At 43.8% G+C, this 16,043-nt stretch overlaps 1 protein-coding gene across 1 annotated transcript in view; it reads right to left on the reverse strand.

Moving 5' to 3' along the window:
* LOC137504872 (mucin-like protein) overlaps window positions 1-15,846 on the reverse strand; it is a 70,823-nt gene extending 54,977 nt beyond the window's left edge. Inside the window, exons 1-5 of the mRNA XM_068233467.1 lie at window positions 15,593-15,846; window positions 14,786-14,919; window positions 9,776-9,943; window positions 9,156-9,335; window positions 6,169-6,775 (exon numbers count right to left, since the gene is read on the reverse strand). Of these exons, the coding sequence (XP_068089568.1) occupies window positions 6,169-6,775; window positions 9,156-9,335; window positions 9,776-9,943; window positions 14,786-14,919; window positions 15,593-15,617 (1,114 nt within the window). The 5' untranslated portion in view covers window positions 15,618-15,846. The remainder of the gene's footprint in view (window positions 1-6,168; window positions 6,776-9,155; window positions 9,336-9,775; window positions 9,944-14,785; window positions 14,920-15,592) is intronic.
* Between the last annotated feature and the right edge of the window lie 197 nt (window positions 15,847-16,043).

Below are 16,043 nucleotides of genomic sequence, written 5' to 3' on the forward strand. Positions count from 1 at the left end.
CACTAGCCCCTGAACCACGAGTTCCCATACCGGAACGGTTTTCTGGAGACAGATCGAAATTTCAAGCCTTTAAACATGCCTGCCAGCTTTATTTCTCTCTGCAGCCACGTACTTTTCCCCATGAGGAGGTAAAGGTGGGCTTTATTATTTCATTACTCCAGGGAGATCCTCAGACTTGGGCTCACAGGCTGATGGATCAAGAACACCCTGCTTTAGCATCAACAGAAGCCTTTTTCACCCACATGGCAGTATTATATGATGACCCACAGCGACAGGCCACAGCCGAAATAGGATTAAGTAAATTACGTCAAGGTCGAAGACCAGTAGAGGAGTACACTTCTGAGTTCCGCAGATGGTCAGCGGATACAGACTGGAATGAGGGCGCATTGAAACACCAGTACCGCCTTGGACTATCTGAAACCTTAAAAGATGAACTGGCTCGGGTGGGAATACCAGCTACTCTTGATGCCTTGATTGATCTGGCAATCCAGATTGATCGTCGGCTACGGGAGCGACAAATGGAAAAAGCAGCAGGCAACTCCTCCCGTGCACTCTGGGTTCCTGCTTTTCCTTCTTCTTCTGGCGCAGCTCCTACTACAACGATGGATCCGGAGGAACCAATGCAGTTAGGGGTTATGCGTTCTCCTGTATCGGCCGAGGAAAAGAACAGAAGAAGGCAAGGGAACCTATGCTTTTACTGCGGAGCTGCTGGTCACTTGATCAAGATGTGCCCGGTCCGACCCATGGGTAAGGTTTATTCATCTAGAAGTCTATCTTCTAGCTGCCTCCCCAAGTTTAACAATCATCTGACCATTCCTGTTTCATTTCAGTTCCCAGGAAGAATCATTAGAACCACCGCCATCATTGACTCCGGAGCCTGCAGTTGTTTCATGGACCTCTCATTCGCCACCCATCATCAGTTTCCAATGCAGCCCCGCAAAGAACCACTTCACATTCACTTAGCTGACGGATCAACCGTCTGTTCAGGGCCAGTCACTATGGAAACAGTTCCCACCAGCACTTTTCTCCTCGATACTCACCATGAATTACTTAAATTTGACCTTCTAGCTTCACCAATGTTTCCGGTAATCTTAGGACTACCCTGGCTTCAGGCACACAACCCACGTATCAATTGGTCCTCAGGAGTCATCTCTTTCGATTCAGTCTACTGTGGAAGTTGCTGTTTACCTGCTAACCCAATCACTTCTGGCTCGCTGTTATGTACGTCAGAAAGACTTCAAGAAATCGTTCCATCCCAGTACCATGAATACCTCGATGTCTTTGATAAAAAAAGGGCAGATTGTCTACCCCCTCATCGACCGTATGATTGCCCGATTGACTTAGTTCCAGGATCCAGGATTCCGTTTGGGCGTATGTTTCCCCTATCCGACCCGGAACAAGAAACACTTAAACTTTATATTGAAGAGAACCTTAAAAAAGGATTTATCAGGCCCTCCATCTCTCCAGCAGGAGCAGGAATCTTTTTTGTTCAAAAGAAAGACAAAACACTAAGACCCTGCATAGACTATCGGGAGCTTAATAAAGTGACTATCAAAAATCGTTACCCACTACCTCTGGTTCCAGAACTTTTCCAGAAGCTCCGTGAAGCCAGAATTTTTTCTAAATTGGATTTAAGGGGAGCATATAATTTGGTTAGAATAAGAGCCGGAGACGAGTGGAAAACTGCCTTCAGGTCACGATATGGACATTTCGAATATTTGGTTATGCCATTTGGGCTCTGCAACGCCCCGGCGACCTTTCAGTATTTTATAAACGACGTGTTGAGAGACTTTATCGATCAATTTATAATAGTTTATTTAGACGATATCCTAGTATTTTCAGCCTCATTGGAGGAGCACCGCCATCAGGTCTGTCAGGTACTGTCCCGCCTTAGACAACATAATCTGTTCGTTAAGGCCGAAAAGTGTGAGTTCGAGAAGAAGGTCATACAGTTCCTAGGACTTATCATTTCAAACGAAGGATTTACGATGGATCCACAGAAGATCCAGGCAATCCTGGACTGGCCAGCTCCTTCTAACCGAAAGGCAGTTCAGAGGTTTGTGGGATTTGCCAACTTCTATCGCAGATTTATTAAAAACTTTTCCGCAATCATTCTTCCCATCACTCAACTCACACGGCAGAATAGTCACTTCATATGGAATGAAGAGGCTCAGGCGGCATTTGATAAGCTTAAGCAACATTTCACATCTGCTCCTGTTCTCAGACATCCGGACCCGGCACTGGCCTTTGTGTTAGAAGTGGACGCATCCGATTCTGCGGTGGGGGCAGTGCTATCACAAAGACAGGGAATCAGGGCTTTGCTACATCCAGTGGCATTCTATTCAAGAAAACTGTCTGAAGCGGAGAGGAATTACGATGTGGGGGACAGAGAGTTACTGGCTATCAAGGTCGCATTAGAGGAGTGGAGATACCTTCTGGAAGGTGCAGCCCAGCCTATACTTATTTTTACAGATCACCGGAACCTCGAATACCTAAAGACCGCCAAGAGGTTGAATCCAAGGCAGGCCAGGTGGGCTCTTTTCTTCTCACGATTTACATTCCACATCACCTACAGACCAGGTTCAAAGAACACAAAACCAGACGCCTTATCCCGTATGTTTCCAGAAGATGAGAATCTGAGCACACCCGATACAATCTTATCCGATCAGAACTTCTTGATTATTCAACCAGCCCTAATTAACCAGCTCCGTCAGGCATCAACCGGCCCATCAGAAGTCATCAAGGATTCTTTGGAAGAAAGGGAGGGCCTGTGGTGGTTCGGTAACAGGATGTTTGTGCCAGAAGAATTGCGGCACATAGTCCTCGAATCCTGTCATGATCACGTACTGGCAGGTCATTTTGGTGTCACGAAGACTCAGGATCTGGTGCAACGCTCATTCTGGTGGCCCAAGCTTAAAAGAGATTGCAGGTTATACGTAACCGCCTGTCCCGTATGCTGTCGATTTAAAGGATCAAAGTTTAAACCTTGGGGTCTACTTAACCCACTGCCAGTACCACCCAGACCCTGGCACTCCATTTCTATGGATTTTATTGTGGAATTGCCAAGATCAGAGAACTGTAATACCATCTTTGTGGTTGTTGATCGTCTGTCCAAGATGGCGCACTTCTTACCTATGGAAGGTACTCCTTCAGCGCAAAGGACAGCTGAAGTCTTTATTAAAGAAATTGTGCGCCTCCATGGGGTTCCAGCCGACATCATCTCGGACAGGGGGACACAGTTCACATCTCGGTTTTGGAAAGCCTTGTGCAAATCCCTGAACATTCAGCTACACTTCTCATCTGCGTATCACCCACAGTCAAATGGCCAGACAGAACGCACCAACCAGACATTAGAACAGTACTTGAGATGTTTCTTATCATCAACACAAGACAACTGGGTCCAACTCCTGCCATTAGCCGAATTCGCTTATAACAATTCCATTCATTCAAGTACACAACAATCTCCATTTTTCGCAAATTATGGGTTCCATCCGTCATTTCTGCCAAACATGTTTTCAGAGACATTAGTACCTGCTTCCGACAGTTTGATCAAGACGTTACAGGAAAATAACCTGACCTTGCAACAAACCATGGCTCAAGCTCAGGAAAATTACAAGAGGAAGGCTGATCGTCACAGAAGAGACAGTCCAGACTTTAAAGTGGGGGATCCAGTCTGGTTATCTACTGTAAATCTCAAGTTGGCCTGTCCTTCCAAGAAGCTGGGTCCTAAGTTCATTGGACCATTTCCTATCAAAAGGAAGATAGGGCCGGTGGCTTTTGAACTGGAGCTCCCTGATAATCTTAAGATTCATCCTGTATTTCATACGGCATTACTAAAACCTACCACTATGGACCCTTTTTCTGGTAGAGCAATGAATCCACCACCACCGATCTTAGTGGAAGGAGAAGAGGAGTATGAGGTGGAAGCAATCTTGGACGCCAGAAGAAGGTACAATCAAATCCAGTATCTCATCAAGTGGAAGGGATATGGCATTGAAGAGAGTTCTTGGGAATCAGCAGTCAACGTCCATGCCACCCATCTGGTTAACCAGTTTCATAAGGATTTCCCAGAGAAGCCAGGCACTAAGGGCATCCGGAGGCTGCCTCTAGAGGGGGGGCATTGTCACGGTCAGTTACCTGTTCAGAGGAGGCGGCCAGTACGCACGGATACTGGCGGTCGTCCTGGTGGGTCTCGGCGGGGCGACCTGTCGGTGCTCACCAGTGTGCGCTGCGTTGCACGGCGTAGGCGTTGGCGTCAGGGGGCGCTGGCGTAGGCGTTGTGTGGCGTTGTGTGCACAAGGATGACTGCTGTGTATCTCCTGTTCTGGCGTTTGCGTGTGCGGGCGCTGCGCGTGCGGGCGCGTGCGCGTCTGGGCGTGCGCGCGTGCGTGCGTGTCTGGGCGTGTGCGCGTGCGTGCGCGTGCGTGCGCGCATCTGCGCATGCGCGCGCGGCGTGGTGTGCGGTGCGCAGGCGCGCGCGGCGCGTCATGCTGTGCGCGCCAAGGAGGCCTATTTAAGTCTGGAGAGTGCATTGCCTCCTTGCTGTAGTATTGCAGCAAGTGTGTGTACTCCCGTGCCGTGACTTATAGTCTGTCTATGTGTTACCCCGGAATCCTGACCTCGGCTTGTCTGACTGCCCACCTGTTGATGAACCCTGCCTGCCTGACTACCCGCTCTGTTGCCGAACTCTGCCTGTCCGACTACCCGCTCTGTTGCCGACCTCTGCCTGCTCCGACTACCCGCTCTGTTGCCGAACTCCGCCCGTCTGAGAACCCGCTCTGTTGCCGACTCCTGCTTGTCCTGGGATTTACCTTGCTACTGTCCACGCTGGTCGTTGAGTCCTTGCACCACCCGACTCCGGCCAGGGGAGTGCCGCGGTTCCCGTCTGCTCAGCTCCTCATCGGATCCTGCGAGCACTCCTGCTTCCTGCACACCCTAGTGCTCCTGTTCCCACTCCAGAAGTACTGGGTGTCAAGCCGCAAGAGTTGCTACCCTCAGCACAACGGTCTCCTCTGCTACCAGGTCAGTGACAGAAAGTAATTGAAAGACATCAATATATTTTGCCTGGTATATGTTTGAAAGTGGTGGTCCAGTTCCAGGAGACAAGTTCCACTACCAACCAGGAAAACCCAAAAGGGCTGGGTGGTTGGAACTGGTACTTCCAGCTGGGGTCTGTGATTGGAGCAGAGGCAAGGTGCCGACCAATCACTTTGCAGATATACCTGTTTAGGAGGCTGGACCGATAGACCATTAGAATAATAGAGGTATTCCTATAATTTTTTAAATTACAAGCTTGTAAATAGTGATGGACGCAAATTGAAAAAATGCACCTTTATCTCCAAATAAAATATTGGTGCTATACATTGTGAAAGGGACATAATTTAAATGGTGTAAGAACCGGGACAAATGGGCAAATAAGGTACATGGGTTTTAATTAAGGTAGCATGTATTAATTTCAAACTATAATGGCCAAAACCTGAAAAATAATGATTTTTTTCAGTTTATTTCCTAGTCTTCCTGTTCAAATGGATTTAGAATAAAATAATTCTTAGCAAAATGTACCACCCAAAGAAAGCCTAAATGGTGGCAGAAAAAACAAGATATAGATCATTTCAGTGTGATAAGCAGTGATAAAGTTATTGGGAGGTGAAATGGGAGGTGAAAGTTGCTTGGATGCATAAGGTAAAATAACACTGTAGCCTGAAGTGGTTAAAATGAACCTTGGTGTAGCTTCACTCTTTTCTGGGTAATCAATGAGAGCGGCCTGCAGCAGAGGCAGCAGGATAACCCGTGATGAATAAACATGATCAGTGAGATGCTAGCACCTTAGGATGTCCAGGCTTCTCTGCATATCGAGACTGCCATGTGGAATGAATCTGATCCAGGTCTCTGGATATCCTTCCTGAAGACATGCCTCCCAACATTTTGAGACACGCCCCTGCCTCACCTCTAGCCACGCCCACACCACAAATAAGGAAGAAACTGGGGACAGAGGGATTTCGTTCCCAAAGAGGGAATGTCCCTCCAAAAGATGGACAGTTGGAAGCTATGCTGAACATACAAGAAAATCTCTGGAGTAAAATATTGGCATGGCCATCATGGGATCTGACAGCTTCTGTAAGACACTCATTGTAAATTAAGAAAATCTTGCACAATGCTTCCACTTACCTATGTGATCTTGAACACTACCCAGACCTGAATCATATATAAAGTATCGATCTTTGATTCCTCCTATCAAATAACCATCCGAGTCGTAGATGCATCTCCGCCCAGCAGCATAACGATTGGGCAGTGTCACCTGGAAGGTTGTCCCGTTGCCTTGCGAACCTCTTAACATCTTTACAAGGTCCGTGTAGGAAGAAGGAAGAACTTCAGAAACAAAGTTGTAGTCTTTAGCAGCCTGTGACTTCAGACATGGGCAGGGAGGTAGGCCAGTATCCCATGTGGAGCTGTCTGGCTCTGAGTAGTACCATCTCCAACATTTCCGGTGGTAATTGGTCTTGTTTGCATTGATGGGAATGTCCAGCTGATAAGCCCACAGTCCGATTCTGTTAGTGTTTCCTGGAACTTTGTGAGGCCGGTATCGCCCCTCAGGCCCATACGTATTGTTCTTCAGAGCTTGTGGGTCATTGTAATAAACGCCTTCTCCATTCGTGTATCCAATCATGGCTCTGTGATACATGCGCTGCCCGGGACCCCAAGACATGTTGTAATATTTCATCAGTGCGAAGGAATGCGACCCGTCTGTCGTCAGTATACACTGGAAGGTGTTCGTCTTATTGAACATGTCAAGAGAAGGAGAGAGACAAGAGGAGAGCCAGGAAACAAAGTTAGCATCATAATTTATACTGTTTGAAAGGTCACCTATTGTCAACATAATCTAGGATCTAATCTAGACTGGTTGCCACTAATGATCTAATTTTCCAAACGATTGGCTGTATGAATATCGGAAAAAATCGACTGGAGTCACTAACAGGAAGTGAGTTCACTTCCTGTTAGTCAATTTGATTCATCATTTTCAACCAATATTGGGCCAGTCGAAGAGGGAAGGCTCTAGGTCCTATTGAGCCTTCCCGGTCTCCTTACGGTCTCTGCATTCCCTTGCAGGCTCCCCCATTAACAGTCTACGACCCATGGGTCGTGGACTGCTCTCTTCCGCATTTGGGTAGCCTTTGGGAGTCTTTGGAAGCACTCAGGCTTCCAAAGAAGGGCCACCCTATACTGCGCACATGCGAGAGCCCTCTCTCGCGCACTCACGCATGCACAGTGCAGAGTTGCCTGTCTTCAGGAGCCTGAGTGCTTCCAAAGACTTCTGAAGTCTCCCATGGCGGGAGATTCGAAGGGAGAAACCTGGGGGGAAGGGGGGAGGGGACGAGGGGACCGGCAGGAGAACAGGAAAGCTCTATAGGGCCCAGAGCCTTCCCTCTCTGTAGGTGAGTATCTGTAGGGGGGAGGGGGCAGAAGTGAAGGGGGATCAATAACCACATGGGGCTGCATTTGCAGTCCGATCGCTGGCTGTTTGATAGATTTTCTGATGAAATCCATCAGAAGTGAGTTTGTTGTGTACGGTAGGAATAGCTCACTATCGGATATCAGATTCCAGTCAGAGAGGGATTTCTCTGGCATATCGAGCTGTAATTGACCAGTGCATGGCTGTTAAACTTATTATACTATACTTATTATACTTCACTGTGTCAGTCGAGTACTCACGGAAAATGAAAAATAGTTGTGCTAGATGGAAATGGAATAGTAGATTTGTCTGTTAATCAGTGGGTTGGGTAGGGATCGATAAGCCCAAGTGTGAGTTTTATTGTTTTGAGCAGCAATTAATTAATTACAAGACAATCCGATCATTTATCCTGCAACCTGCAAATATATCCTTTAGCCCAGTGCTGGCTGGCATGATAGCGCTTCAGACACTCCTTGGCCCAGTGGGGTATTCGGTGATAAGGGGTAAATTATTACAATGCTTTCTTCCTGCCCCAATAACAGAGCTCCCTTAAAGGGAATCTAAAGTGAAAATAAACCTATGATATAATTAATTGTATGTGTAGTACAGCTATGAAATAGAAGATTAGCAGCACAGATAGGAGTCTCATACTGTTTTCAGTACAGGAAAGAGTTAAGAAACGCCAGTTGTTCTCTGAGCTCATCCATCCAAAGACAGAGCTGTGTTCTGAAGCACTTATACATCTAAGAAACAGCGAGAGACAGCTTCAGATAAGGTTTTACTGCAGGGAAGTTCAAAGGGTCATTAGCTTTGCTCCGTTTCATAGTTTAAAATACAGAATGTGGTTAGTAATTGCAAATATTAGAGAATGATGCAAAGTTATAAAAAAATAAATATAAACCTATATAACTGAAAATAAAAATATGAAACTCTTTTCTTTGCTGCTAACGTTCTGTTAATTATCTGTACTACACATAAAAATCATTATATCATACGCTTTTTTTCTATTTTTCTACCCGAATTACATAAATACAATAAATAACTTAGATCTTTAACTTTCTCTGACAAGTTTTTTTCCTTTCCTATTGTTTTTATTTAAAATATATCAAATGATGCCGCGACTTAAGAGCTTGATTTGAAAAGTAAAGTGTAGAGAGTGTTGGGTACTTTACCTATCCAGCAGTGGTCAAAAAGAAAAGAACACCAAGAGCCCAATGTAGTGTAGTATGTACTGGAAATTGGAGGTAAGTAAACCATAGACAGAGGCGCTAGGCGTTGTCACGACATAGTACTGTTAAATACTCCTACTTGTTATAGCCTGAGGAAGCAGGCGTATACCTGCGAAATGCGTTGCTTTGTTTTCTGGAGTATATGAATAACTTTAATCCTTTGAAAATTGACAGTTTCATGTCTGCTTCGGGGAGGTAATTCCGCTACTGCCTCCCTAGCACTTTTAGCAATTTTAACATATTTTATACTGTTGGCGCCTCTGTTCACCTTCTGCGATATCCAGCAGTGGTATTCAGTAAGGAGACATTGGGCAAGACTCCCTAACACTGCTACTGCCTATAGAGCGCCCCCTAGTGGCTGCAGCTCTGGCCTAACACTGCTACTGCCTATAGAGTGCCCCCTAGTGGCTGCAGCTCTGGCTCTTTGAGTCTGTCAGGAGAAAAGTGCGATATAAATGTTCTGTGTCTTGTCTTACCTCGCTGAGCTCCACTTTCTGGAATGAAACCGGCAGCACTTTGTCCCATGTTATCTTCAGCACCCACCTGGATGTATAGTTGGTGGTGAGGACCTTCCCAAAGTATCTGTCCACCTCCTCGTCGGTCCTGTTGAATATCATTTGGGCATAGAAGTCCTTTTGATCTTTGTCAGAATACATCTGGCAAATAAAGTGAAGAAATATGTCAGGACAATTTTTACCATGAGTGAGACCTGCCTAAGTAATTCTGGCTGTTCTCCAGGCGTTTGTGGTTTGTCATTCTACATTTTGGTGCGTGTTCAGAGTGTGGTGATCATTCATCTGGCCTGTAGATGTCACTATTCTACTTGTATTACTAAATAAAATTATCTAGACTGTTGTGGATCGTTGGTTCCTGTTCAGCCTGGCTAAGGACACACAGAGAAGACACTGCTTATGTACAGAGTTGATGAATCCTGTAAATAAGTCTAGTTTCAGTTATTATTGAACATAACACAGACATTTGTTCTTGTTTTGCTAATTTGTCCTTTTTGATTTGTTTTTATATATATATATATATACAGTGGAATGGTGACCAGCAGCAGGATACAGAAGACACGTGACCGAGGCTCACTACAGACCTGATACCACAGAGCCCCGTCCCCCAGCGTGACATCCGTATCATCCCAGAACGCAGCAAGCATGGCCAACTTCTCATCTCCCTGAAATCTCCTTCCAAAGGGATTGGGGAACAGATATTTCTCGTTGATGCTCCAAGGCTGGAATTGTATTAATCCATTATCTGAAAACTAAAACACAAGCACCAAAATAAAATTAAACTTCTACAATCGTTTCGATTGAACTGCTGAATAGTAAAGGTGGCAACACATATTAAAAAAAAATGTATTGATTCAACAAAACCGATCCAATCTGCTTGAGGCCACAAAAACCTTAGCAGCACCTCTGATCACACCTCCCCAAAGACTGCGCAAATTAACTCAACACTGCCAGTCTCTATGAGGGTTTGGTTGCATCTGTTTAGAGCAGGCACAACCTACCCTGCTACATGAGCTGTGAACACCAGTATAGGAGAATGAGTTCTGGAAGTTTGAGAGGAGATGATGCCACCAAGGACTTCAGCATTGCTGGAAAAGGAGACCAGAACCAAATCACCTACAAGGCAACTGAGGCAAGTACTGAGGACTTTATGGCTTTTTGTCTAAGGGCCTGGCTGCCACCTCGTCAGACACAGTTACCAAAAAATTCCAGATGGCAAGCCGCTACTCTTTCTTGCACTTGGTTTGCCTTAATTCACCTCTAGTTGTCACTACAATTACATTAATTTATTTAAGGCACTATAACAAGTTTTACAATGCAAAGTATATACTGTATACATTAGAGAGAGATTATAAAAATGCATAAAACGGGAAGATGAACCGGGCATTTGGCAAAAATGTTAATTACCTCCAATGACCTTCTTCAAGGATCAGGAATATAAATACAGGATCTTCTCAAAAAATTAGCATATTGTGATAAATTCATTATTTTCTGTAATGTACTGATAAACATTAGACTTTCATATATTTTAGATTCAAATAGTTACATAGTTACATAGTTATTTTGTTTGAAAAAAGACATACGTCCATCGAGTTCAACCAGTATAAAGTACAACACCAGCCTGCTCCCTCACATATCCCTGTTGATCCAGAGGAAGGCGAAAAAACCCTTACAAGGCATGGTCCAATTAGCCCCTAAAGGGAAAAATTCCTTCCCAACTCCAGATGGCAATCAGATAAAATCCCTGGATCAACATCATTAGGCATTACCTAGTAATTGTAGCCATGGATGTCTTTCAACGCAAGGAAAGCATCTAAGCCCCCTTTAAATGCACAACTGAAGTAGTTCAAGCCTTTTATTGTTTTAACCAGTTCAGCCTACCTGGACGAGCTTCCTCGTCCAGATAGGCATTGCTGCTGCCGCCGGCTGGTGCGCGCGATCGGGCACGCCCCCGCGCGCGCTCCCGCTGCCCGCCGCTTGCCCCCCGATCAGTGAATGGGAATATAATTCCCATTCACCGATCTAACTTCCCCGCAGAAATACCGACGCTTTCTCTCCAGAGAGCGTGGTATTTCTGCCCCCAGGAAACTTCTCCCCAGCATTTTAGTTCCTGGATGCGAGATCGTTCGCATCCAGGACTTTTTTCACTGTGGCCATCTTGTGGCCAAATAGTAAACTGCTCCCACATACATTTTTAATTAAAAAAAAATATTATTTTACATTTAAAATTAGCAGTTCCCTCCCACACCAAAAATTACCCACATACACTTTTTTTTATTAAAAAAATAAAATAAAAAATACAATTAAAAAAAATCAAAAACAACATAAATAGTTACACAAGGGTCTGAACTTTTTAAATATGCATGCCAAGAGAATATGTTATTATATTATTTAAAATTATAAGCTTATAAATAGTGATGGATGCAAATTGAGAAAATGCACCTTTATTTCTAAATGAAATATCGGCACCGTAAATTGTGATAGGGACATTGTTTAAATGGTGTAATAACTGGGACAGATGGGCAAATAAAATACATGAGTTTTAATTACGGTAGCGTATATTAATTTCAAACTATAATGGCCAAAAACTGAGAAATAATGAATTTTTTCCATTTCTTTCTTAATCTTCCTGTTAAAATAGATTTAGAAAAAAATAATTCTTAGCAAAATGTACTACCCAAAGAAAGCCTAGTTAGTGGCGGAAAAAACAAGATATAGATAAATTAATTGTGATAAGTAGCAATAAAGTTATAGGCGAATGAATGGGAGGTGAACGTTGCTCAGATGCATGAGATTTTCGGACTGCGGTGCTGAACCGGTTAATATTGATGAGTTTGGCATACAGCTCATGAAAACCCAAAATTCCTATCTCAAAAAATTAACATATTTCATCCGACCAATAAAAGAAAAGTGTTTTTAAAACAAAAAAAGTCAACCTTCAAATAATTATGTTCAGTTATGCACTCAATCATTTTGCAGAAATGACTGCTTCAATGCGGCGTGGCATGGAGGCAATCAGCCTGTGGCACTGCTCAGGTGTTATGAAGGCCCAGGATGCTTCGATAGTGGCCTTAGACTCATCCAGAGTGTTGGGTCTTGCGTCTCTCAACTTTCTTTTCACAATATCCCACAGATTCTCTATGGGGTTCAGGTCAGGAGAGTTGGCAGGCCAATTGAGCACAGTAATACCATGGTCCGTAAACCATTTACCAGTGGTTTTGGCACTGTGAGCAGGTGCCAGGTCGTGCTGAAAAATGAAATCTTCATCTCCATTGAGCTTTTCAGCAGATGGAAGCATGAAGTGCTCCAAAATCTCCTGATAGCTAGCTGCATTGACCCTGCCCTTGATAAAACACAGTGGACCAACACCAGCAGCTGACATGGCACCTCAGACCATCACTGACTGTGGGTACTTGACACTGGACTTCAGGCATTTTGGCATTTCCCTCTCCCCAGTCTTCCTCCAGACTCTGGCACCTTGATTTCCGAATGACATGTAAAAGTTGCTTTCATCCGAAAAAAGTACTTTGGACCACTGAGCAACAGTCCAGTGCTGCTTCTCTGTAGCCCAGGTCAGGCGCTTCTGCTGCTGTTTCTGGTTCAAAAGTGGGTTCATGCTTCCATCTGCTGAAAAGCTTTATGGAGATGAAGATTTCATTTTTCAGCACGACCTGGCACCTGCTCACAGTGCCAAAACCACTGGTAAATGGTTTACTGACCATGGTATTACTGTGCTCAATTGGCCTGCCAACTCTCCTGACCTGAACCCCATAGAGAATCTGTGGGATATTGTGAAGAGAAAGTTGAGAGATGCAAGACCCAACACTCTGGATGAGCTTAAGGCCGCTATCGAAGCATCCTGGGCCTCCAAAACACTTGAGCAGTGCCACAGGCTGATTGCCTCCATGCCACGCCGCATTGAAGCAGTCATTTCTGCAAAAGGATTCCCGACCAAGTATTGAGTGCATAACTGAACATCATTATTTGAAGGTTGACTTTTTTTTGTTTTAAAAACACTTTTCTTTTATTGGTCGGATGGAATATGCTAATTTTTTAGATAGGAATTTGGGGTTTTCATGAGCTGTATGCCAAAATCATCAATATTAAAACAATAAAAGGCTTTGAACTACTTCAGTTGTGTGTATTTGAATCTAAAATATATGAAAGTCTAATGTTTATCAGTACATTACAAAAAATAACTAACTTTATCACAATATGCTAATTTTTTGAGAAGATCCTGTATATGAAAATGTCACTTCAAAAGCCATACCATAGCCTTAAAGGGAACCTGGGGTGAGAGTGATATGGAGGCTGCCATTTTTATTTCCTTTTAAACAATGCAAGTCACCTGGCAGTCCTTCTGATACTGTGTCTTACTCTCTAATACTTTTTGCCATAGACCCTGAACAAGCATGTCGATCAGGTGCTCTGACTCAAGTCTGACTAGATTAGCCACATGATCATTTCAGGGTTGTGACTCAGATACTACTGATACCAGAAGATCAACAGGACTGCCAGGCAACTGGCATTGTTTAAAAGGAAATAAAAACTGGCCTCCATATCGCCCTCATCTCTGGTTCACTTTAACCATTTATGCTGCCTGGACGCGATTGTCACGTCCAGGGGGCTGCTGTTGCGAGCTACCGCACGCGATCACGTGTGTGCCCATGTTGCACCCATTAGCCCGGATATGAATGAATGGGAACTATCTAAGTTCCCGGTAGAAAGACCGACGTCTTCTTATCAGAAGCTGCCGTCTTTCTGATAAAAAAAAAAGTTTCCCGTCCTCCTTATGCTTCCTGGAAGCGAGAGTGCCCGATTCCAGGACTAAAAATTATTTTTTGACTATGGCCATCTTGTGGCTAAATAGAAAAACTACATCTACATACATTTTTATTGAAATAAACACACATTATTACATTTCAAATTAACTGTTTACCTACCACACCAAAAATTACCCAAATACATTTTTTATGAAAAAAAATACAATAAAAAACAAACAAACAACATAAATAGTTACCTAAGGGTATGAACTTTTTTAATATGCATGTGAAGAGAATGTATTATGAATATTTTTAAATTATAAGATTGTAAATAGTGATGGACATAAAACAGAAAAAATGCACCTTTTTTCCAAATAAAATATTGGCGCATACATTGCGATAGGGACATAATTTTATTGGTGTAATAACTGAGACAAATGGGCAAATACAATACGTGGGTTTTAATTATGGTAGCATGTATTATTGTAAAGCTATAATGGCCGAAAACTAAGAAATAATGATTTTTTTCCCATTGTTTCCTAATATTCCTGTGAAAATGCATTTAGAAAAAAGTAATTCTTAGCAAAATGTACCACCCAAAGAAAGCCTAATAGGTGGCGGAAAAAACAAGCTATAGATCAATTCATTGCGATAATTAGTGATAAACTTATTGGCAAATGAATGGGAGATGAACATTGCTCGGATGCATAAGGTAAAAAATACCTGCGGGCTGAAATGGTTAAGCACACACATACATTTCCATAGTCGATAAGACGTCGATAAATAATAATGGTTAATCCATCATCCTCAGTACGAGTGAACAGAACTCACATAAAGTTTGGGGTACGTGTTACCCAGAAAGGGAAATCCCATAGGAGGTTGGATATACGGTGAATTGATGTCTTTTCCTGTAGCGTTGATCTTCATGTCTCCGACCTCACCTCCGTATGGATACAGCGTACTCTCTGTTGGGAAATGTGCAGTTAGGAGCAAAAGAAATAAAGAGGTAAAAAGTGTAAAATAATGAGTAGAAACAGAAAAGCCAGATTGTTTTAGAAATGTTTTCTTATCGTAGCTCCAGCCATAAGTTGTATTGTTTATGGTCAGAGTGGGGGATGGCTGGACATTTCCTGAAGCTTTTCCTGCTGCCTGTTTTATCAATGAGGATGTTTTTAATTTACTTCTAGAGATTGTCCGTGAGAAGGTCAATTTCGCAGCTTGTCTAATGCAAATGTATCAGGGGCGTAACTAGAAATCACTTCCCCCCCCCCCCTGCAAAACTTTGGATGGATCCCCCTCCCCCTGCACACTCAATAGGGACTGTCTATAACTCTTTATCTACATAACTTTGTATGGTTCCTTTTCAGTGGCTGAGCAGATGCAGTCATTAGAATAATTGTGCAGAGAGCAGAAAGTTTTTTCTCTCCTTGCCCTTAGTTGTCAGTCTCTCAGGACGGGGCCCCCTGTGGCTTCTGGGTCCCCCTGCAGCTGCATCCCTTGCAGGGTCTATTGTTACGCCCCTGAAATGTATGCAATTTGGGACAGGGGCAATCCAAACCAACTGATACTGAATACATTTTGCATAACATTTTCATGAAAGCCCCCCAAAATTGTGTTTCATTAAGCATCTTTACTTACTTTCTGTACTCAGCGATGCCATCATTTATGGAACAGGAAGTGAGGGAGATAATCTCAGTGGAGACACAGACAGCAGGGGCGTAGCAACTACAGCCATAGCACCCATAGCAACTGCTATGTTTCCTTGGAGATGAGAGGGTCCAGTTGGTACTTTATGTGTTCACTATTAACTTTCCTTTGTTTCTCTAACCTCTGGCTTTGTCTCTTAGCACATGGACTATTCACAGTGTACATTGCATGGAAATATAAATTGCTTAGTCAACTCATATCAATAGGGTTGGGGCAGGTGACCTTGCTCAAGAGTGCCTAGATCTAAAGGCCCCATAAAAATGTTGCTTTGGGGCTCCAAAGTCTCTAGCTATGACACTGACAGACAGCAATGCACCGTGTCGGTTACCTAACCTTGTTCACATTGCAAAGGTCTCACATCACTTCCTGTTTTCAGCAACCC

The sequence above is a fragment of the Hyperolius riggenbachi genome, chromosome 4 (genome assembly GCF_040937935.1).
Source record: "Hyperolius riggenbachi isolate aHypRig1 chromosome 4, aHypRig1.pri, whole genome shotgun sequence".
Taxonomy (NCBI): Eukaryota; Metazoa; Chordata; class Amphibia; order Anura; family Hyperoliidae; genus Hyperolius; species Hyperolius riggenbachi.